Here is a 22,352-nt window from a genome sequence, read left to right as displayed (position 1 = left end):
CTATAGTTATCAGAGATTTGCCCATGGTCTGAATTTAGACCACAGAGTAAGCAAGAATCGAATTCTTCTCCCGAGTTCCAAACAGATGCCACCCCATGTATGATCTCTCTTTCTAGTAAATCATTTTCCACTTTTAGTATTCTTGAGAGCTGTGAGACTTCTAGTGAAAAGATGAGATATTTCACCAGATGAATAAATAAACATTTGCCACATACCTTTTAACCAACATTAAACCTATATGTTTTTCTCATGGGTTATGGAGCAGAATTCTCACATGAATGTGTTGACTACTAGGATTTTGGGTGACGTTCATAGCAGCGTAAAGTGAAGTTCTGTATAGTTTCTGCAAAGCCTTAAACCCTCACATTATGGGGTTGGACTGCAAATCTAAGTTGTTTTAAAATGGAAAAATATTGGTACTGTTTGCTTCTTTTCTTTATCTGATGGTCTCTTCTCACCCATTGTGATCCCTGTCTGCCTAAAGAGATTCATTGACTTCTAATGTCACCTCCAACTATCTGTCAGTTTTGGGAAAGCTAACATTTTAACAGCATGGCTATAGTGCCTTTTGATATTGCTTCATACTCATCTTCTCAGCTGCTGTAATGTTGAAGTTGAAGCTGCTACGTGGAAGTGTAACACAGGATCTTAAAACCAACTGTGTTGACTGTCTAAGGGCTTTCTGCACAGGTCTGAATTACTGGCAGAATCCAAACTGCTTCATGGAATACAGTAGTGAAGGATGCGAGTTTCATATTTATTTTGCTTATTGTTGCAGAGAACACTGACAGGGCTGGATAATCTGAAGCAAGTGAAGGCCCTAGAAATGCGTGTAGACACAAGAGAAAACAGTCTGGGAAACTTTGGTGAGAAAACATTTGATTCTGACTCAAACCTCCTATCCTTTTAATAGTTTGGTCTGAAAAAGTATCTTAATGATAAAGGGAGAAGAAGCTCTCAAAAAACCAGATCAGTTTCCTCTCCTCTCTGTGTCTTCATTTCTGAATGCTGTGCTGACAAATCTAGAATTGTATTAATGGCAAACCAAATAGACTCTTGCTTGAAAACAGCAATTGGTAAAGCCATCAATAATGCTACCAAGTAGCTTATGTGAGAGCAACAAATCAGTTTACCCACAGTGAACCCTTATTTATTTGATTTTGGCCTTCTGGCAGACACGCTAAGTTGATTTTGTGTCTGAGACTGCCTTCTTCTCTGGGTGAGGAAGCAGCTTAAGAACAGAAAGTGATCTTGAGCATTTATGAAAAAAGAAAAGCAGTGTTTGTTAAATATCTGGGTGGGGGGAATACTTGACACCCATCTGTTGCATTATTCAATTTTTGTACTTGCTTGTCCTGTAATTATACATGCATACTGGCTGTGTCCTAGAAACTGGCTCCTGTAAACCATGCGTGATAGTAGCTGCAAATGTCAGCAGTGAGAAAATGCTTGGTACGCTAAAGTTCAAGCTTTATTTAACCAATCAGAATTTGCCCTGTTGGTTTGAACCTGCACTTTCTATGGACATTGCTAATAGCACTGTAAGATTAAAAGGGAGTCTTTCCCCACACCCACTATTATGTGTGAGGGATAGAAAAGAAGGTTGCATTTGTTGGATTAAGGGATACTCCATAAGCTATGTATTTTTAAAAAATGTGTCTAAATTTAGTAATTGGTGCTCTGTTTGCACTGCAACATCACTTTCTTCTTTCTGTTGATCTTTTAGCATTGGAAATGTAGAAACCAAATGTTATGTGAATAAATATATACACTTCAATGATAAAACAACTAAAATGATGCCACATGAATTACTAGTATTGCCACAAGTAATAAGAACAGGGGTAGGTCACCTTGACTCTCCAGCTGTTGCTGAACTACCACTCCCATCATCTCAAGTCACAATAAATTGCAGCATCTGGAGATCATGGGAGTTGTAGTTCAACAACTGGAGAGCCAAGGTGGCCTACTCCTGGACTAGAGTAACAAACTCCATTTTTTCTTTCCCTCATCTTGCAGGTGCTTATCTTCCCAATCTAAAACAGTTGAAACTGAACAACAGTGTGCTTACATCTGTGAGGTAAGAAGCTATAACTCAGAAAATAAAATCCAATGTACTTTTACACCATGATTCAAGCAGAATGCGAAACCAGAAATATATTATGCAGATCTGGATCATGATCCGTTGCAGCCATAAGAATGGGTTCTTATGGCTGCAAGAACCCTCTGCAACTTCTCTGCAAGGTCTTGTGGTACCAAGACCTTGGTCTTGTAGTACCAAACATGACTTGTCCCCTTCTAAGCAGGGTCCACCCTGGTTGCATATGAAAGGGAGACTAGAAGTGTGAGCACTGTAAGAGATTCCCCTTAGGGGGATGGAGCCACTCTGGGAAGAGCATCTAGGTTCCAAGTGCCTTCCCTGGCATCTTCAAGATAGGGCTGAGAGAGATTCCTGCCTGCAACCTGGAGAAGCCACTGCCAGTCTGTGTAGATGATATTGAGTGAGATGGACCTATAGAATGACTTAGTATATGGGAGCTTCCTATGTTCTGCGCCTGCATGAGACCATTCGGGCAGAATTGACTAGCTCCTCGAAGTGCTTAGTCCCGCCCCTTGCACATGGTGTGTTTCCTCAGTTTGGGCAGGCTGGCATTTCCTCCTCAGTTCCTTTCTGACTGCCATTGTGTCGGGACCACGGACAGTGAGCTCCTCTGTTAGGAAAAAAAGTAAAAAGATTAGTTTTCAATGTGTAACAACTTTGGACTGGACCTGACAATTCTTATTCTACTTCCCTTAACTTCAACAAAACGAAAGAAAGCTTGGTTATGACCTTGGACTGGACTCGCACTTTGAACATACACTTGAGTATTTTAAATCCTTTATTCTCCAATCCCATTGTGGATAAGAAAAAGACCTTTAAATGCTGTGTTCGCTGTAATGCTAAACTCCCATCAGCGGATGATCATGACTTGTGTTTACTTTGCTTGGGGGAGGAACACAACACCTCCACCTGTACAATTTGTTTAACTTTCTCTCACCAAACGAGAAAGAATAAGAAGATAAGAACAGCCCTGTTGGATCAGGCCCAAGGCCCATCTAGTCCAGCATCCTGTTTTGCACAGTGGCCCACCAGATGACGCTGGAAGCCATGGGCAGGAGTTGAGGGCTTGCCATCTCTCCTGCTGTTACTCCCCTGCAACTGGTACTCAGAGGCATCCTGCCTTTGAGGCTGGAGGTGGCCTTTAGCCCTTCAGCTAGTAGCCGATGACAGACCTCTCCCCTGACACTGAAGCAGTCACCTTCTCCAGCTGTTCACCCGACTCCAGAAGCTTCCCATCCTTCACTGGTTTCCTTTAGCATCGATACTGAGGAAGACGACATGGAAGCCATTCTGGGACAGGGCAATGCTCAATGATTATTGAACTTGCTTGACTTGAGCAAAAGGACACCCTGGAGCTCCACCTTTTATAGGTTTTTGAGCCACTGGCTTGATGCCCAAGATGACGGCATGGCTTGTTGATGCCAAAGACACCAGGTGCTTCGATATCTTCGGCCTTGCAGCCTTTCGATAGAGTGAGCCGACTTTCAACACCGCAACCTGCAAGCCCACACATCTGGAGGACAGCCAGATAATATGACCATGCAAGACTTATTTTGTGAGGGGGGCAGCAGAGATACAGTGTACCTGCATTCCCCTGAACTTTCCCGGACTACCAGAACTACAAACTCTGGAAAGCTCAACACCAACTCTGATGGTCCCTGCAGGCACCAACATTGATGGTCCCTGTGAGCACTCAAGCTACTCCTCCTCCGGAGCTACCTATCCCAATCACATTGTTGGTTTTGATGTCGACTCAAGTCACCCCATTGCCAATGCCGTCTCTGGTTCTGACTTCAATATCGATGCAGGTTACCCCCTCCAATCTTAGACATGAGGCCAGAGCTTCCTATCTTAGTGTCTTGCACCTCCATGCAGACTGCAGAGATACCTTGACCACAAAAGAGTCACGTAACCCAGACAACTGAACACGACACAACTTCTTCCTCCACCCAAACGGTGTCTAAAAAGAAGGTCCCTGCCCCTTCTGGTCCTTGGACCATTATACTAACAGAGGACTATGAATCTGATTCTTCCACTTCTTCCACTTCAAGTTTGTCTGATCTTCCTGAAGAACCACTTCTCAAGGTGGTACCCAATGATAACATTTCTCCAAATAAGGAGCCGTGTTCCTATCACTGACAAATCTCTGAGATCGCATTGGCACTTGGCCTGGAATTTAAAAAGCAAACTCTGGACGTAGAGGATCCAGTTTACAAGTTTCTCAATTCCGCAGCTTTGACACAGCTGGTTCATCTACCCATACTGATGATTATATCCATGGTGGCCAAATCTGCATGGCAAACCCTACAAACTTCTGCTCTGACCTCTAAGAATCTGGAGAATTTACATAGGATTCAGGATGACGAGGCTGATTTCCTCCTTAAACATCCTTCCCCCAATTCAATTGTGGTGGATTGTGTGTCTGCCTCCAAATCTAGGAGGCTAAACATTACCCCAGGGGACAAAGGATACAAGTTCAACATCTTAGGATGAAAAAATTATCCCATATAATGTCTGATGGTAAAAATGGCTATTTACACAGCCTGCTTTGCCAAATATACACATTCCCTCTGAGATGATCTCTTCCAGGAACAAGCTGACCTTTCGCCAGAGGAATTATTGGCAAAGTTTAATGACATCCATACCAAAGTGACTTTCCTCACTCGTCAGCAGTTGGCCAATGCCAAACACTTAGCAGAGATGGAGCCCCGAACCCTGGATGGTGCTGTTGTACTGAGGAGGCATGCCTGGTTACGCTCTACTGCACTGGAGCCCGACATGAGGGACAGAGTAGAAAATTTGCCCTTTGATCGGAAGGGTCTTTTTTGTGAATCAATGGATGCCACTATGGAATCCATTAAAAATAAAAGTCAACGGCAAAAACGTTTTCGACACCTGCCCAATAATTCATGCCTAAGTACCGCCAATATGGCTGACAGCAATATTCATATAAACAGACAGACAAGAGGGACTTCTGAAAACGTTACCACCGTTTCAGAAGGAAGCCTTTTAACTAAAAGTCCAGGACCTTGCAAGCTCAACACCCTAAACCTGCTGATTCCAACAAACAGCATCTTTGATCAGGGGGTCAGTCCTTTGATTCACATCACCCAAGAGTCTCTACCATTGACCTTACTCCAAAATACGATCTTAGCCGCCTCCAACATCAGGCTGGCGAGTCATGCTTTTCAATGGCGTAATATAACATCACACCATTGGGTCCTTCGCATAGTCTGAACGGGCTATGCCATAGAGTTCGAGACTCTACCGGCATTCAAAGAGATCAAGTACACGCCAGCATCACCATTACTGGTGGAGGAAGTTCACTCTCTTGGAAAAGGGGGCGATATCGCCTGTTTGATGGAGAGATGGTTTTTTACTCTCGTTACTTCCAGGTCCCCAAATGAGACTGGGGACTAAGACCAATTATGGGCCTGTGGTGGCTGAACTGTCATGTGGACATGTGCAGGTTTCACATGGCGGTGGTGTAGAGCACCCTTCCTCTTCTCCATGGGGAGGAATGGTTCGCAGCGTTGGATCTCAGGGACGCGTTCTTCCACATCAGAATCCAACCCAACCCCAGACAGTACCTACGGTTTACAGTGGGTCATCACGTCTACCAGTACAATGTCTTACCATTTGGACTGGTGAGGGCTCCCCATGTTTTTATGAAACGCATGGCCATCATCATCGCTCACCTTTTGAGCACTAGGAATAACCATTTCCTCGCTACTGGATGACTGGCTTTTGACAGGGAGGCAAAGAAGCGAGTTAGCTTCATAAGTCACGGCAGTCCTGAATTTACTCGAAGAACTGGGCATTCAGGTCAACTGGTCGAAGTGCAGACAGGAGCCAGCCAAATGCATAGACTACATTGTTGCTGTCCTTGATGCATGGTTGCAATGTGCATTTCTGCCTGAGGAACACTTACTCCACATCAAGGTGCTCATAACTTAATTCATGGGACAACCCACACAAAGAGTCCACAAGGTACAAAAGCTGCTGGGACTCATGGCATCATGCAATTCCACTATGCACTTCGCCAAACTATGCCTCTGGTGTCTCCAACTTTGGTTTCTCTCAGTGATTCGTCTGAATGTGGACAATACACAGATGCTACTAACAACTTCACCACCAATCCTGGTGTCCCTACAATGGTGGACAAAACAGACTAACCTGCTGTCCGAAGTCCCCTTCCTGGTACCCCAACCTTTTGCATGGCTAACAGCAGACACGTCCTTATGGGGCTGGGGAGCGCATTGTGGGGATCTTCGAGCTCAAGGTCTATGGTCTCCAAGCCAACACTAGATGCACATCAACTTCTTGGAGTTCCTAGTGTTTCAGGCTCTCAAATCCTTTCAACCATCCCTGATAGGCAAGCACATTCAAGTCAGCCTGGACAACACTATGGCTATTGCCTACTTAAATCGTCAAGGAGGGACGGTCTCCCACTCCCTCTGCATGCTCAGACTGCAAATTTGCAACTGGGCCATACCACAGCAGATAGGCCTGGTCGCAATCCACATCAAAGGAATGGGAAACACCTTTGGTGGACCATCTCAGCAGGCCCTCACTTTATCTGCAGCAATATGAATGGGAGGTCAATATTCAATACCTCTTTCCATTGTTCTGCGCCTGGGGTACACCAGAAATTGACTTGTTTGCTATGCCCGTGAACAAGAAGTGTCCCCAGTATTGCTTGAGGGTGGGCATCAGCCATGGCTCCAAAGGAGATGCTTTCCAGTTCGACTGGGGTTGACAATTTCTGTACATTTTCCCACCCTACCCTCTGCTATACAGGGTACTAGTGAAAATCCTTCAAGAATCTGCAGACTGCATCTTGATTGCTGCATGGTGGCCCCGGCAGTCATGGTTTCAACAGGCACTCAGACTGTCGAAAGGTCGCCACAGGCGTCTGCCCAGCATGAGGATCTTCTTCTGCGAGAAAACAGAAGGCTATGCCATCCCAACCTAAACACTCTAAATTTGACTGCATGGAGGATAAGCTCTTGACTGACATCCTCCTTAGTGACTGAAAGAAATCTACTCATGTAAGCTACAATAGCAAGTAGAAGTGGTTCAGACTTTATGCTCAGGAACATGATTACCTGCCTAGTGCTGCTACTTCCCGAGAAGCCTTGCTCTACCTCACATCTCTGAAGCACAGTAACCTGGCCAATGTCTCCATCAAAGTTCACCTGGTTGTTATCTCTGCTCACCATCCCACGTGGGATAGGAAAACCATCTTCTCTCATCTGGACTCGAAGTGATTCATTAAGGGGTTAATCAAACTTTACCCGCCTATCAAGCAGCCCACTGATCAATGGAACCTATCCCTCGTCCTTTCAGTCCTCACTGAGCCTCCATTTGAGCCTGTGGCTGTGGCACCTCCAAATTAGTGACTCTCAAGATGGGTATTTTGTTAGCCAGAACATCGGCTTGCCATGTCAGCGAGCTCAATGTACTACGTTTAGATGTCCCCTATACAAAATTCCATGAGGACGAGGTGGTGTTTCGAATGGACCCCAAATTCAAGCCTGAAGCGGTCACTGATGTCCGCATTAATAGTGACATCACCTTACCTACTTTCTTCCAGAATCCGACAACACCCCTCGAGCGCTTGTTGCATTCCCTGGATCTGAGACACGCTCTCCTCTTTTACTTGAAACTGATCAGGCCCTATAGAAAGACAAAATGGCTTTTTGAGAGCTACAGGGGTAATGTAAATGGTTGCCAAATATCAAGACAGAGACTCTCACACTGGATTGTGGAGTTGATTTTTTTTTTTTGCTTACAAGCACCAAAAAGTGGACCCTCCTAAGTCTATATGGGCCCACTCTACTAGGGCTTATGCTACCTCTGCTGCCCACATGGCAGGAATCAGGCTCAGGGACATCTGCACTGCAGTTACCTGGTCCTCTGAGCATACCTTTGTCACCCATTATGCCATGGACCTTCGCTTGGCAGCTCAGGCCAACTTTGAGAGGGGTGTGCTGAAAAGGGTCTTACCTTAAGCATACTACGCCCACCTCCAAACAGACAGCTCATTAGTCACCCTTTCTTATGGCTGCAATGGATCTTTCACGATCCAGATAAATAGGTTGCTCACCTGTAACCAGTGGTCTGGTAGTGATCCATTGCAGTCACAAGACCCTCTTGCCAGTCCCGCTGCAGTATGTGAAGTATCAACGTGTGTTTGCAGAGTAAAAAGACGCTACTTACCTTGTGGAAATGTACACTTCTGCCTTACGATGTTTGGACTTCAGTGTTGGTCCTCAAGAAACTGAGGAAAAAATGCTACCCCACCGAAACAGAGGAAACACACCATGTGCAAGGGGCGGGGCTAAGTACTTTGAGGAGCTAGTCAATTCTGCCCGAATGGTCCTGCGCAGGTACAGAACCCATTCTTATGACTGCAACAGATCACTACCAAATCATTGGTTACAGGTGAACAACCTGTTTTTCTTCAGTCTTTATACATTTTTCATTTGTAAAATCTGTTTTTGTCAGAATTTGACACTTCTGTCAAATAGTGTTTGGTATGCCCCTTGCTATTGGTTAAAGGGAGATGATACTTATTTCTAGTTTGTTCCATGATCTAGTTTGTGTGTTCAATTAGTTATTGTTTATTTGTTAGATTTATATCCTGCTCTATCCATGGGCTTAGAGTGGCTTACAGCATTTTTGTTATTGTTTATTTGTTAGATTTATATCCTGCTCTATCCATGGGCTTAGAGTGGCTTACAGCATTTTTTAAATAGGGGCTTGTAACCTTTTTTTGAAAACCCACAGGTTTTGGAGAGGAGGGACCACATGGCAGTTGGTCCTCCTCTGGCTGATGGAGGGGCCTTGTTGCTTTGCCTTGACCTCAGCAGCAGCCTGAAGGCAATGAGGACTTGTTATGCTTCAAGTGTACAACTCTGTAGATACCTTGGTCTCCTAGGCATGATGTATGAATAAGTTGTGAAGTTTTGCCTACTCCTCACAGTTGCATATGTTTTTAACAGTTGCCAAGCACACAAGCATGATTAGATGCAGATCAGGTTCCATTTTGTATCTTAGTGACATGAAATTGCCGGGGGTGGGCAAAGGGGAGGGAATAGAATCTGTTAGTATTCCCAGGGCACTTTCCAGATTACACACTGTTCAGCGGTAGTTTACTTTGGCTTCGCAGGATCGTCTTGAAACCGTAAATAAAGGGTGTTGCACAAAGCCACCAGAAGGGGGAGCTGTCTTTCCTAGCTTGCATGAATCTCTTACAATGGGAAAATACAGCTTTTTAGCCTACTTTCCGGTAGGCTTATGAGATCACGCGGCATTCTGTGTGTGTGTCCGTGTGTGTCCCCCCCCCCATCAACTTTGCAACGCCTGGACCAATATGAACCAAGTCAGGTACAGTTGTAGGGACACATAGGGCATAGTTTGCGATGGTGTTGTCATCCACCCTGATCCAAGATGTCAGACGCATACACTTTTGAGGCGCAAGTGGGCTACCTTGTGAACCGCCTAACCGATTTGAACCAAATTTGGTACAGCTATAGGGACACATAGGGATGCCGTATTGGCATAGTGTGTGATGATGTAATCCACTCCAATTCAAAATGGTGGCCATGTAAACATTAGAGGCACAAGCAGGCTAATTTGTGGACTGCCTAACGCATTTGAACCAAATTGGGTACAGTTGCAGTGAATGACACATAGGGACACCTCAACGGCATAGTTTGTGATGATGTCATCCACACCGATTTAAGATGGTGGACGCATGAACTTGTGACATTTGTTTATGGAGGACAGATGCACCTTGTTCATGTGTCTAGCATTTATAAAGAAGTTGCTATGGAGCTAAGGAGCTGTACTGGGTTATATGGATATGAGGATGTTGATACGGATTGCCAGTACAGGTTGCCTGTACTGACCGCCCTCCTGGCGTTTCATTCCTCCAAGCCCAGTGCTAAATTCTGGCAGCAGAGAAGCCAATCTGGTGGGCATTCCGTTGTTTTGTGGGGTTTCCTCTTGTGCAGCATCCTCCCCATCTGTGGTACCATTGTCCACCTGCACAGCCAAGAGGATTAACATGGTGGCAACGCCTGCTGTTGCCCAGAATGCTCATCATGCCAGTTGCCAGGTCTGATTGATTGATTAAGTGCCGTCAAGTCAGTGTCAACCCTTAGCAACCACATAGATTCTCTCCAGGATGATCTGTCTTCAACTTGGCCTTTAAGGTCTCTGTGGTGCATTCATTGGTATCGTGATCGAGTCCATCCACCTTGCTGCTGGTCGTCCTCTTCTCTTTCCTTCAACTTTCCCCAGCATTATAGACTTCTCAAGGGAGCTGGGTCTTCGCATAATGTGTCCGAAATAGGATAGTTTGAGCATGGTCATTTGTGCCTCAAGTGAAAATTCTGGATTGATTTGTTCTATTATCCATTTGTTTGTTTTCCTGGCTGTCCATAGTATCCTCAAAAGTCTTCTCCAGCACCAATGTTCAAAAGCGTCAATACTTTTTCTATTTTGCTTCTTCAAAGCCCAGCTTTCACTGTCATAGAATGTAACAGGAAAAACCATTGTCCGAACGATTCTAATCTTTGTAGGTATAGACTTGTCACAGCTTCCATCTTTGTTTGTTCTTCTCTGAATCAGTTACTGTCTGTCCTTTGGCATCGCTTAACATACCAATTCAAGGTTGCAACCTCCTTCTGAGTTCAGAGATCTTTTGGAAAAAATTCCTTGTTTTTCCATGTCTATTTTCATCCTCAAGGTCTTTACATATGTCATTGTAATAATATTCCTTGTCTCTTCTAACAGCTTTCTGAAATCAAGTTCCTCCCTGAGATCTTTATCTTTCTTGACTTTGGCTTCTTTCATCTTCTGTGCAATTTCCACCATCTGTTCTGACATCCATTTTGCTTTCTTCTGTTTCTTGGTCTTTGGCAGTCTCTTTTCATATGAATCCTTGGCGGTCTCTTTGATTTCATTCCATAGTTCCTCGGGTTCCCTATCAATGAGGTTCAGAACTTCAAAGTGGTTCCTGATGTTCTCCTTGAAAATGGTGGGTAGATTTTCAAGATCATATTGTGGAAACTGCATAGCTTTGTTTTTCTGCTTTAGCTTGACTTGGAACTAGCACATGAGCAGTTCGTGATCGGTTCCACAATCGGCCGCCAACCATGTCTTTGCTGTTATAACTGAGCTCTTCCACCTCGTTGCGCCAATACTGTAATCAATTTGATTTCTGTGTACTCCATCTGGTGATGTCCATGTGTATAGGTGCCGTTTTGGTTGTTTGAAGAATGTGTTAGCAATGAAGAGATCATTGGCTTGGCAGAAACTAATAAGTCGTTCTCCTGCTTCGTTTCTGTTTCCTAGGCCATATAGGCCGACTGTGTTTTCCGCCTTACCTTTTCCAACTTTGCCATTCCAGTCTCCAACCACCAGCATCACATCTTGCTTGAATGATCTGTCAATTTCAGACTGGACTTGAGCATAAGACTCATCAACTTCCTCTTCTTCTCCATCAGTTGTTGGGGCACAGACTTGAAGAACTGTCATGTTAAGGGGTTGTCCATTAAATCTAATTGATATTAGTTGCATTGTACTCAAGTACTGTCATAGCTAGATCCTTCCTGACTATGAAAACAACACCGTTCCTCCTTTGGTTTTCGTGTCCTGAGTAGTACAGTATGGTTTTCTGCCTGAAAGTGTCCCATTCCAGTTCATTTTAATTCAATGATGCCCAAGATGTCAATCTGTAGTCGATTCATTTCATTTTTCACTGTGTTGAGCTTTCCCATATTCATGCTTCTTACATTCCACGTTCCCATTGCAATTCTGTCTTTGCAGCTTTGGATTTTCTTTTCCCGCACGGCAACATCAGCTGCTAGATGTCCAAAAGACTTTAGTCTAACCGCATCACAAACACCATCAGTACTCTGAGATCTTCAGCTCTTCCTCAGTAGCATGTTGAGTACCATTGACCTGAGGGGCCCATCATCCAGCACTATATCGACAGTTATTCCATTTTGTCTATCCATGTGGTTTTCTTGGTAAAATACAGGAGTGGTTTACCAATGCCTTCTGCTGCGCAGTATGAAATGATGCCTTTGTTGTTGTCACTGAAGGGATTGTCCGCCTCCAGAATCTTCCTATATCACTGCTGCCCTATATAGGTGCCTGCTTGCTTTAGCTGAGCAGCTGGGATGACCTTAGCGCTTTGGGTGACCCTACTGGGAGTATACCTCCCGGCGTACTTTGCTCATCCCTCCCAGGAACACACACACACCCGCCACAGTGAGGCAGCATAGCAGGACTTGGGGGGTTGCTAGACCTCATGCCGGGTCTAGCAACCACTATATGGCAGTGCACCCTTGGGCATGTGAGATTCATCTTGTTCTCTGCCAGCAGCAGGCAGGGCATACAGCACCCAGAACCAGAAGTGGCCCTCCAGTTGCAAGAATGTAGAGTACCTTTTTCTTAGGGCCATAGATTTAAAAATAAACCATGGAAGCCCTGCGGTATTAATGGTAGCTTAGCGGGTAGACTCTGGATTTTGACTGATTAAGTTCCTAATGAATCTAGAGGGTTATTCATACGATTATCAAAATGAAGGTTGGAGGCTTGTGAGAACCCATGAAAATCGCTCCAACTTAGCTTGCTCAAATGTGGGTAGCCAGGCTTCTCTACTATGTTCTTTACTAAGGTAGGAGGGAAAGAGAGCTCCCCAACCTCAGTGTTTTTGATCGTGTGAGTCCACTTCCCTTTTGTAGCAGTTCTTGGAAGCAAGTGGCCATCTTTGTGATAGAACGCTGTGGCTACAGGGGCTTGCATCTGTGAATGTGCTGCTCTGCAAAGCAGACTCTATGATCCTTTGTCTCCAATGCCTTCAGTAGGGCTCATCCTGCCTCCTGCTGTCTCATGGTCAATCAGGGGGCAGCTAAGGATGTGATGAGGGTTTCCTGTCTACTGGTAGTGCAATGCATTCTGAGCAATGTTTCCCGTAATAGAGATTTCCAGGTGTTGTTGACTACAACTCCCAGCATCCTCAGCTGCAATGGTCTTTGGCAGGGGATTAGTGTTCCCTGTAAGAAGAATTCCCAGATGTTGACTACAACTCCCATAATCATCAGCCAAAGGCCATTGCAGCTAGAGTTGCTGGGTTTTATAGTTAACAACGTCTGAGAATCCCTGTTCCAGAGAACAGTGATCCTGAGATAGCTTTTTGGATTCTCGAAGGACCCAGCTCCCAATTTCTAACATAGAGACCCCGGCAGTCCCCTGACACCATTGTCAGGGTGCAGGATCAGCCCTGGCTCACTTGCCTGCATGGACCTTCTGCATTTCCCAGTTTCCTGACCTTCTGGGCACACCACCCTCCACCCCCCCCAGACATTTCTGGTGGAGGTAGCAGTGAGGGAGGCACTTCTAGCATGGAGCACTGGATTCTGTTGCTGCCACTTTGCTGGCTGAGTTACTTGCTCTCTTCTCTCACATCATCCACCAACAGGCTTCTGTGCTTGTCTGCTCCATTATGGGAGCAAAATCCAATTACCCAAAGCCTGTTGGTAGAAGGCATGGGGCGGTGGGGCAGGGGGAGAGAGAGAGCAATCCAGCCATCTGAAGTGCTGTCTGAGGATGTTGCCTCACCTTGCCTCATGGGTGAGCCACCCCTGGATGTGGTGGTGGTGGATTTCAGGAGCTCTCCTGTGTTATGATATAATCCAGCAAGCTGGTATGACTGAAGTTGGTGTGACTAAAAAAAATCATTCCTGCCATAGGGTGGCTGTGAGAAACCCCTTCTCCAGTATGCAGAGGCACTGGTTGTGAAGCTACCTCTTAAACCCCACACAAGAGTTCTCTGGATCTCTTGTCCTCTCTGCCTGTTCTTACTAAAATATTAGACAGAGCAAGTCTGGAGCATTCTGTGGAAGAATTGCTGTGCTTTGCTAATTGTAATGTGTGATCCTGCTGGAAGCAGAGCTCATGGGCTTCCAGCTGCAACAGTATCAAAGCTTGTTAATGTTTGCCTGTTCCTTTATGGATTGCAGATTTATTTCTCAAAAGTTAAAAGATATTGGCCCACTTAGTCTGATGTGGTCAATAGGAAATATATATACACAGCATGTGATTAAAAGGTATAGCTTTAGGTCCTTGTTAATTTCCTTCTTTACATTTATTTTATGCAGCTTTTACACTTGCTCCCATCTATCTCTCTTCAGTCAAGTAATCTCAGATTTATGAAGTAATAATTGAGGGAGAAACATGGAACATTCTCTGAAGAGAGCAAGTTAAAAAACTATCTTTTCCTCTTCCATGATGACATATGTTACTTGTCTTCCTAATGATTCTGGCAAAAAGGACTATATTTCAGCACTAATAGGGTATTCGTTCTAGTCTGGCTAGCAGCCACCGTTTTTAATCTAATTGCTTCTGCTTTCTAATTTCAGGGATCAGTAAAGAGATATATGTAAAAATCTAGATAAATACTTTCTTAAAAGGCAGACTGTTCTATTAAATGCAGCTTCTGTAACTGTGCTTTGAGCACAAGAGGTAGTCTCCAGCCACTTAAGCAACCTATTATTTTTAAAGCTATCACAAAGTTGTCTGTTTAGAGTCTCCTGCTCTGCTTTAGCAGCTGGTTTACGGTGGCTACTATTAACCTAGCAGCCCAGTGCAGGAAATGTCTAGAGGCTGTATGAGTAGAGCAGTTGCAAAGAACATTGCCTAGAAGTGTTTTATGTACTCTGGGAACTGTGTTCATGGCAATCAGCCTCAACAATTCTGCCCCCTGCAAAAGACACAATTGTTTGAGTTCATTTGTATTTTCATCATGCAAATAAAGCAAGAAATTGAGCTTTGATTTTCACTGTGAAGTTGCCCACCAACTGCAAGGAGAGGAGATATGTTCATCTCCTTTCACTATGCTTTGTTAGGATGTGTCCATGTTTCAAAGTCATCCATGGCATTGTCTCTATAAGCATGGTCTCTTTAGCCCTATTAAGATATTAAGGCCATTCTCATGACCATTGCAGCCCGCTGGGGAGGGCACGGTTGTGGTGGGAGGCAAAATCGAGCTTACCTACCTTTCCCCCCGCCAGACAATCTTCTGTTGCCCCAGCTGTCCCCTGGCTGCACGGCTCAGGCACTCAGATGAGTGGCTCTACTTGGAGCCACACAGCCATCTGGAGGCCAGGAAAATGCATCCCAAACTCCAGATATCCCTGAATGCACCATGTGCCTTGAAGGATTTCCCCTCAAGCTGGGTGCTCTAGCTGCCTGGCTTTGTGTCTGCTTGGGCTGCCTGGGTAAAAGGCTACGCTCACAGCCTTTTACCCAGGTAAAAGGTCGAGTAAAAAATCCGGGCTACCCGGGAAGATGATGCCGGGATTAGCCTCACTCAGGTAGAGCTGCCCAAGCCTGTGTAGGGCTGCTCGTGTGAACAGGCTCATTATGTAAAAAGTGGCCCCTTGGTATACAGAAGAGTTGCAGGGTCTGAAGTATCCAGGTAGGCGGATGAAGCACAAGTGGAGGAGAACTCAGCTCAAATTTGACAGGACACAGCATAGAGCCCATTAGAAGGTTTATGCTGAAGCATTGTGCAGCAAATATAGATATAGATATAGATATAGATATAGATATAGATATATCCGGTCTGTGCACATTGCTTTGTAGGTTTGCATTCAACAGAGTTGTTTCGGGTTGTGAGAAGCTTGATTCAGGCTTCTTCCATTTCGAACCAGTCCCCAGAGACTATGTTCTGCTTTGATGCCTTTAATGGGTTCTTTGTGGACAAAATCTCCTGTATTCGGGTCAACTTGGGACTCCACTGTTTTTGCAGAGTCAATTAAGGTGGTGTCCAGCAATCCCTCTTGCAGTATTAGATTGGATCAGTTTCAATCTGTGATGCCTGATGAAGTGGACAAGCTGCTTGGGGTGGTGCAGCCTACCACTTATTATCTGGATCTTTGCCCAACATGGCTGCTTCTTTCTAGCAAGGAAATTGTTGGAGATGGTCTAGTTAATATCATTAACTTATTGCTGAGGGAAGGTAGGATGCCTCCTTGTTTGAAGGAGGCAATAATTAGACCACTTCTCAAAAAGTCTTCCCTAGATCCCTCAGCAGTGAATAGTTAAAGGCCAGTCTCCAATTTCCCATTGTTGATCAAGATGATTGAGAAGTGGTGGCTAACCAGCTCCAGGCAGTTTTGGAGGGAACTGATTATCTAGACCCATTTCAAACTGGCTTTAGAGCAGGCTTTGGGGCTGAGACAGCCTTGGTTGGCCTGATGCATGACCTTTACCAGAAAATTGACAGAGGGAGTGTGACTCTGTTGGTTCTTTTGGATCTCTCAGTGGTGTTAGATACCAGTGATGTTAGATCCTTCTGGATCGCCTGAGGGAGTTGGGGATAGGAGGCACTGCTTTGCAGTGGTTTCGCTCCTATCTCTCAGGCAGATTCCAGATGGTGGAGCCTGGCGATGGTTGCTCTTCGAAACAGGAGCTATTATATGAAGTCCCTCAGGGCACCATTCTGTCACCAATGCTTTTTAACATCTACATGAAACCGCTAGGTGAGGTCATCAGGAGATTTGGTCCAGAGTGTTATCAGTAAGCTGATGACACCCAAATCTATTTCATCATCATCATCATCATCATCATCATCATCATGAAATAGCATTCATTCCCTAAATGCCTGCCTGTGGGTAGTAACAGACTGGATGAGGGATAACAAATTGAAGCTGAATCCAAGCAAGACGGAGGTGCTCATTGTGCCAATATGTTCCCAGGCAAAATACAAAGTGCTAGTTACTACCTTTAAAGCCCTAAACTGCTTAGGTCTGGATTACCTGAGAGAGTGCCTTCTTCTGTACGATCCCCATCACATGTTTTTTTGGTGTTTTTTTACACATTTTATATCCCACTCTTCCTCCAGGGAGCCCAGAGCAGTGTACTACATAGTTAAGTTTCTCCTCACAACAACCCTGTGAAGCAGGTTAGGCTGAGAGAGAAGTGTCTGGCCTAGAGTCACACAGAAAGTCTCATGGCTGAATAGGGATTTGAACTCGGGTCTCCCCGGTCCTAGTCCAGCATTCTAACCACTACACCACGCTGGCTGGAGATCATTTGGAGAGGTCCGTCTCCAGTTACCACCGGCACATCTGGTGGCGACTTGGAACCAGGCCTTTTCTGTAGCTGCTCCTGACCTATGGAATGCACTCCCGGCAGATATTTGACTTGTTGTTGGCCTTCAAGAGAGCCCGAAAGACTTACTTGTTTGGCCTGGCCTTCCAAGGTTTTTAAATTGTTTTTAAGTATTTTAATTGGTTTTAAATGGCTCTGAACTGTGTTAAATTTGTTTTTATATATTTCACATTTCAGCATTGTTAGTGTCCATGTGATTTATAGAAGATGTTGAGATTGCGGAAATGGCATTCATGAGATTGCACTGTGGCATCCAAAACTTGGAGGCATCAATGGCAGACACATTCAGAATCAGCTTTGTGGTAGTTAGATAATCAGATTCTAGGTTCAACTCCTGGCTGGATCGCCATTAATGTGAGGATTTTATTTTAAAGAATTAGTGTTTCTCTCTGGGCTTAGCCAAAACCTGTTCTTCCTTGCTAAGAGTTGTACAAAAATATCATATGGATCAGCTCTCCTAGGTCTGCATCACTTCAGAATGCAGGTAGGGGATTATGTGTCCTAAATGTTCTCCCGGTTAAAAACTCACTGCACATTAAAAATTAGGACATTAGAAAGAAAGCTAGGCTGTTTGATATGGTAGCTTTTTATGTACAGGGAGGTTTTTGCATGGGGGAGCATTTGATCTCACACTTCCATTCTGAACCGACCCAGTCCTAGCAGGGCTTTACCATATGGAGTTTCTGGATAATATATATATTTAAAGATATGATTTCAATAGTTATATATAGTGCTTAAGGTTGTTGTTTTTAACCAAATGCAATATATATAGCTATTTTTGGTAAAGGGAATAGTTGATAAGCATTACTGTTTGCTTGCTGTAGGCACAGCTTTGAAAGAGATCAGAGTCTAACATTTTGCAAAACATAATTGTTTGCTTTTGTGTTTAAACACACTGAAAAAGGAACAAGGTTGAATTAGAAGAAGGGCCTCAACAACTTATCAGACAAAGAGAATATTAATGTCTGTTATCCAAAACACATCTTCATGCAGAGAGAATCAACCAACCTGCAATATGAAATAGACCCTGTGTATTTTAGGTTATGTAGAATCTCTTTTATTTTACCTCTGCACAATTTAATCTTTTCTTCTCTTTTTACTCATGTGCATCAAAACACCATAAATGCAAATGTGGCACCTATCATTATCTTGCATTGTAAAATATGCAGTACTTTTGTGCAGTGAAATTCTGAAAAGGTGCCATAGGGAATGTTTAATATCACTTTTTTTTCAGCTGGAAAAATATTGTAGATACTTGCATCATGGAAATCCTCCCAATGTCACGATTCCCACTGGGCTACATTTAATTTCCTTCTGCTAAGGTTATATTTAATCATAGAATTGCTTTTGTAATATTGTGGTTCTGAGGCTGTATAATCAGCCTTTTTGATGCGAAGAGAACATTGAGTTCTGGCTTCTCGCTTTTGGACTCCCCCCCACCCCCCCGGGGCTCCCTGAAACTTGCATCCTCTTCAAGGCATTGTGAAGCCAGGACTATTTTGAAAGGTACCTATTTTTCTAGGCCGTAATTACATAACTTTCTTTTCCTTTCCTTTCCTTTTTTTTTGTTCTTGGAATTCATATTCAAGGAGGGAAATGAGCAGCTGGCGGGCTTTCCTTTCCTAGCATCTGTATGATACTTACTAGAAGAGCCAATTTTCTAAAAAAGACTGTTTGGATAATTGGAGTCTAGATGGAACACATACAGCTACTTGCATCTTACTGATTTACTGAAATATTTACATCCAATCTTTCTGTCTTAAGAAGATGCCCAAGACAGTTCACAGTAAAACATTTTAAATATATGTTCCTGTCTCTGCTCAGGAACTTTAAAGGTACTGTAGGAATTATGCTGTCATAAAATAAATAATATTTGTGTGTGTGTGTGTGTGTGTGTATATATAGAGAGAGAACGCCTTACTCTTTATAATAATAATAATAATCCCCCAGTGAGGCACTACCTTGGCGTGGTTGTGGGGCTTGTGTGCTCTGAGGAAGGTGAGAGCTATGCCAGAGGTCCAACCATACTGGACAGGTCTCACCAGAGGAGACAGACGAAGAGTGCCTCTCCCATCAACAATATGGTGGGACATAACTTTAATAAATCTATACCGGATCAGTCGTTGCCTGGGTCAACAAGGACCGCGCAAGGTGCTGGAGTCCCTGGACATCTGGTGGCAAGTGGGCAACAGGACTTAGGGCCTTCAGTTGAGCAACCAGGGCTGGAGACTGCAGGATTACTGGAAGAAACGTCGCTTAACCGCTTAGTACATCGTCGCTTAGTACATCAACTAAATAGAAGATTATATTAGAAAATAAAATCTCCAGGCTTAGATCAGATGCTAGTAAATTGAAAGATATGAAAGACAAGAAGCTGAAGAATGAAAACACCAAAGAGTATCTGATCCAAAAATACCATCTAGATTCAAGGAAAATTAGAGAAGTCCTGGAAATAATAAAGCAGCAAATAACAGCAGTGTCAAAGAAGATTAGCAGATACGAAGCCAGAATTAGACAACACAGGCAGAATCTCCAATTCCAGACGAATCAGAGACGTTTCTACCAAAGCATAGAAGGAGAAACTACAAGAAACATGGAAACACCAAATAAAGAAGAAACAGTACAATTCTGGGGGAAACTATGGGACAATCCAATAGATTATAATAAAAAAACAGGCTGGGTGAAAGAGGTCGAAAAATGTAACCAACAAATGCAAGATCTAATAATAACACCAGAATTAATAAGTGAAAGAGCAAAGACAATTAAAAATTGGACTGAACTAGTCGATGATGAACTGCATGGCTTTTGGCTGAAACACCTAACAAGCCTTCATAAACAACTATCAAGACAGTTCAATCACATTTTGCAAGGAAGTGATATTGAACAATGGCTAACAACTGGGAAAACTCATCTCATCATGAAAGACCCAGCAAAAGGTGCAGTTCTAAGTAATTCTAGACCGATAACTTGCCTGCCAACCATTTTCAAATTATAAACTGGAATAATAGCAGATGAAGTGATGCAACACTTATTAACTAACAAACAGCTTCCAGTTGAACAGAAAGGAAATTGCCCAAACACTAGAGGCACAAAAGACCAGCTGCTGATTGACAAAATGAGTTTAGAAAATTGCAAGAGAAGAAAAACCAATCTAAGTGTTGCATGGATTGACTACAAGAAAGCCTTCGATTCATTGCCTCACACATGGATACTAAAATGTTTAGAATCAACTGGTGTCAGCAAAAACATTCAGATATTTATTTAAAAAGCAATGAGCATGTGAAGTACACAGTTAATAATCAATGGCGAGATACTTGGACAGGTTAGCATTAGAAGAGGTATTTTCCAAGGGGACTCACTATCCCCTCTGTTGTTTGTAATCACCATGACTCTACTTTCACAAATACTAAACAAAACAGGCCTTGGATACCAAACCTCTAAAACATCAAGTCAAATAAACCATCTGCTGTACATGGACAATCTGAAGTTGTATGGAAAGTCCCAGTCAGTAATCGAATCACTGCTAAACACTGTCCGCATATTCAGTAGCGATATAGCAATGGAGTTTGGACTAGACAAGAGTGCTGCATTAATAGTGAACAGAGGGAAAATAACAAAAACAGAAGGAATAGAACTGCCCAATGGAAGCAACATCAATAACCTGGAAGAGAAAGAACATTACAAACACTTGCGCATTCTCCAGGCTGATAACATCGCACACACTAAAATTAAAAGAAAAATTGGAAGTGAATACATCAGGAGAGTTAGAAAAATCCTGAAGTCCAAACTCAATGGCGGGAACACCATACAAGCCATAAACACCTGGGCTATACCTGTTATCAGATACAGTGCAGGAATAATAGACTGGACCCAGGCAGAGCTAGAGGCGCTAGATCGTAAGACTAGGAAAATCATGACCATCAATCATGCTCTGCACCCCCGCAGTGATGTAGATAGGCTATACCTCCCTCACAGCTCAGGTGGAAGAGGAATGCTGCAAGTCCATCAAACAGTCGAGGAGGAGAAAAGAGGCCTTGAAGATTATAGCAAGGACAGTGAAGAAGATGCACTTCAAATGGTCAATAATGCGAAACTATTCAACACCAATGAAACCAAGCAGGCCTACAAGAAAGAACAAGTCAAGAACCAAGCAGAAAAATGGAGAAATAAGCCATTGCATGGTCAATATTTGCACAATATAAGTGGAAAATCAGACATCACCAAGACCTGGCAATGGCTTAAGAATGGCAACTTGAAGAAAGAAACAGAGGGTTTGATACTGGCTGCACAAGAACAGGCAGTAAGAACAAATGCAATAAGGTTGACTCAGCTCAAGGTTGACTCAGCCTTCCATCCTTCCGAGGTCGGTAAAATGAGTACCCAGAATGTTGGGGGCAATATGCTAAATCATTGTAAACCGCTTAGAGAGCTCCGGCTATAGAGCGGTATATAAATGTAAGTGCTATTGCTATTGCTATTGCTATAAGAGTAAAAGTAGAAAAGTCAACAACAAACAGCAAGTGCCGCCTTTGTAAAGAAGCAGATGAAACAGTGGACTACCTAATCAGCTGTTGTAAAAAGATTGCACAGACTGACTACAAACAAAGGCATGACAAGGTAGCAGGGATGATACACTGGAACATCTGCAAAAAATACAAGCTAAAGATTGTATTATTATTAGCCAAAGATTGGTGGGACCATAAAATTGAAAAAGTTGTAGAAAATGAAGATGCAAAAATATTATGGGACTTCCGACTACAAACAGACAAACATCTGCCACACAATACACCAGATATCACTGTAGTCGAGAAGAAAGAAAAACAAATTAAAATAATTGACATAGCAATACCAGATATCTACGACGATATCTATAATAACAACAAGAACAATATTGATAACAATATTCTGACATCCCAGGTCCTTGGGAAGGACTCGACTTTTTTTTTTTTTTTACAGGTCCACTGATCTTATATCTGAGCTCTTGTGTTGTTATTGTTGCTGCACTGTACATTAGTTGGTTTGTTTCTTGCAAGTTATTGGTTGTTATTTCTGCAAGTGC

At 43.5% G+C, this 22,352-nt stretch overlaps 1 protein-coding gene across 5 annotated transcripts in view; it reads left to right on the top strand.

Moving 5' to 3' along the window:
- Window positions 1-22,352, top strand: part of LRRC56 (leucine rich repeat containing 56) — a 110,645-nt gene that overhangs the window by 35,985 nt on the left and 52,308 nt on the right. For all 5 annotated transcript variants that reach the window (XM_053283522.1, XM_053283524.1, XM_053283520.1 and 2 more), the window contains exons 4-5: window positions 779-866; window positions 2,017-2,077. In XM_053283522.1, coding sequence (XP_053139497.1) covers window positions 779-866; window positions 2,017-2,077 — 149 coding nt within the window. The remainder of the gene's footprint in view (window positions 1-778; window positions 867-2,016; window positions 2,078-22,352) is intronic.

This window comes from Hemicordylus capensis, chromosome 1 (assembly GCF_027244095.1).
Source record: "Hemicordylus capensis ecotype Gifberg chromosome 1, rHemCap1.1.pri, whole genome shotgun sequence".
Taxonomy (NCBI): Eukaryota; Metazoa; Chordata; class Lepidosauria; order Squamata; family Cordylidae; genus Hemicordylus; species Hemicordylus capensis.
The sequence above is the reverse complement of the archived record's forward strand: the minus strand, read 5'-3'. Positions and strand labels throughout refer to the sequence as shown.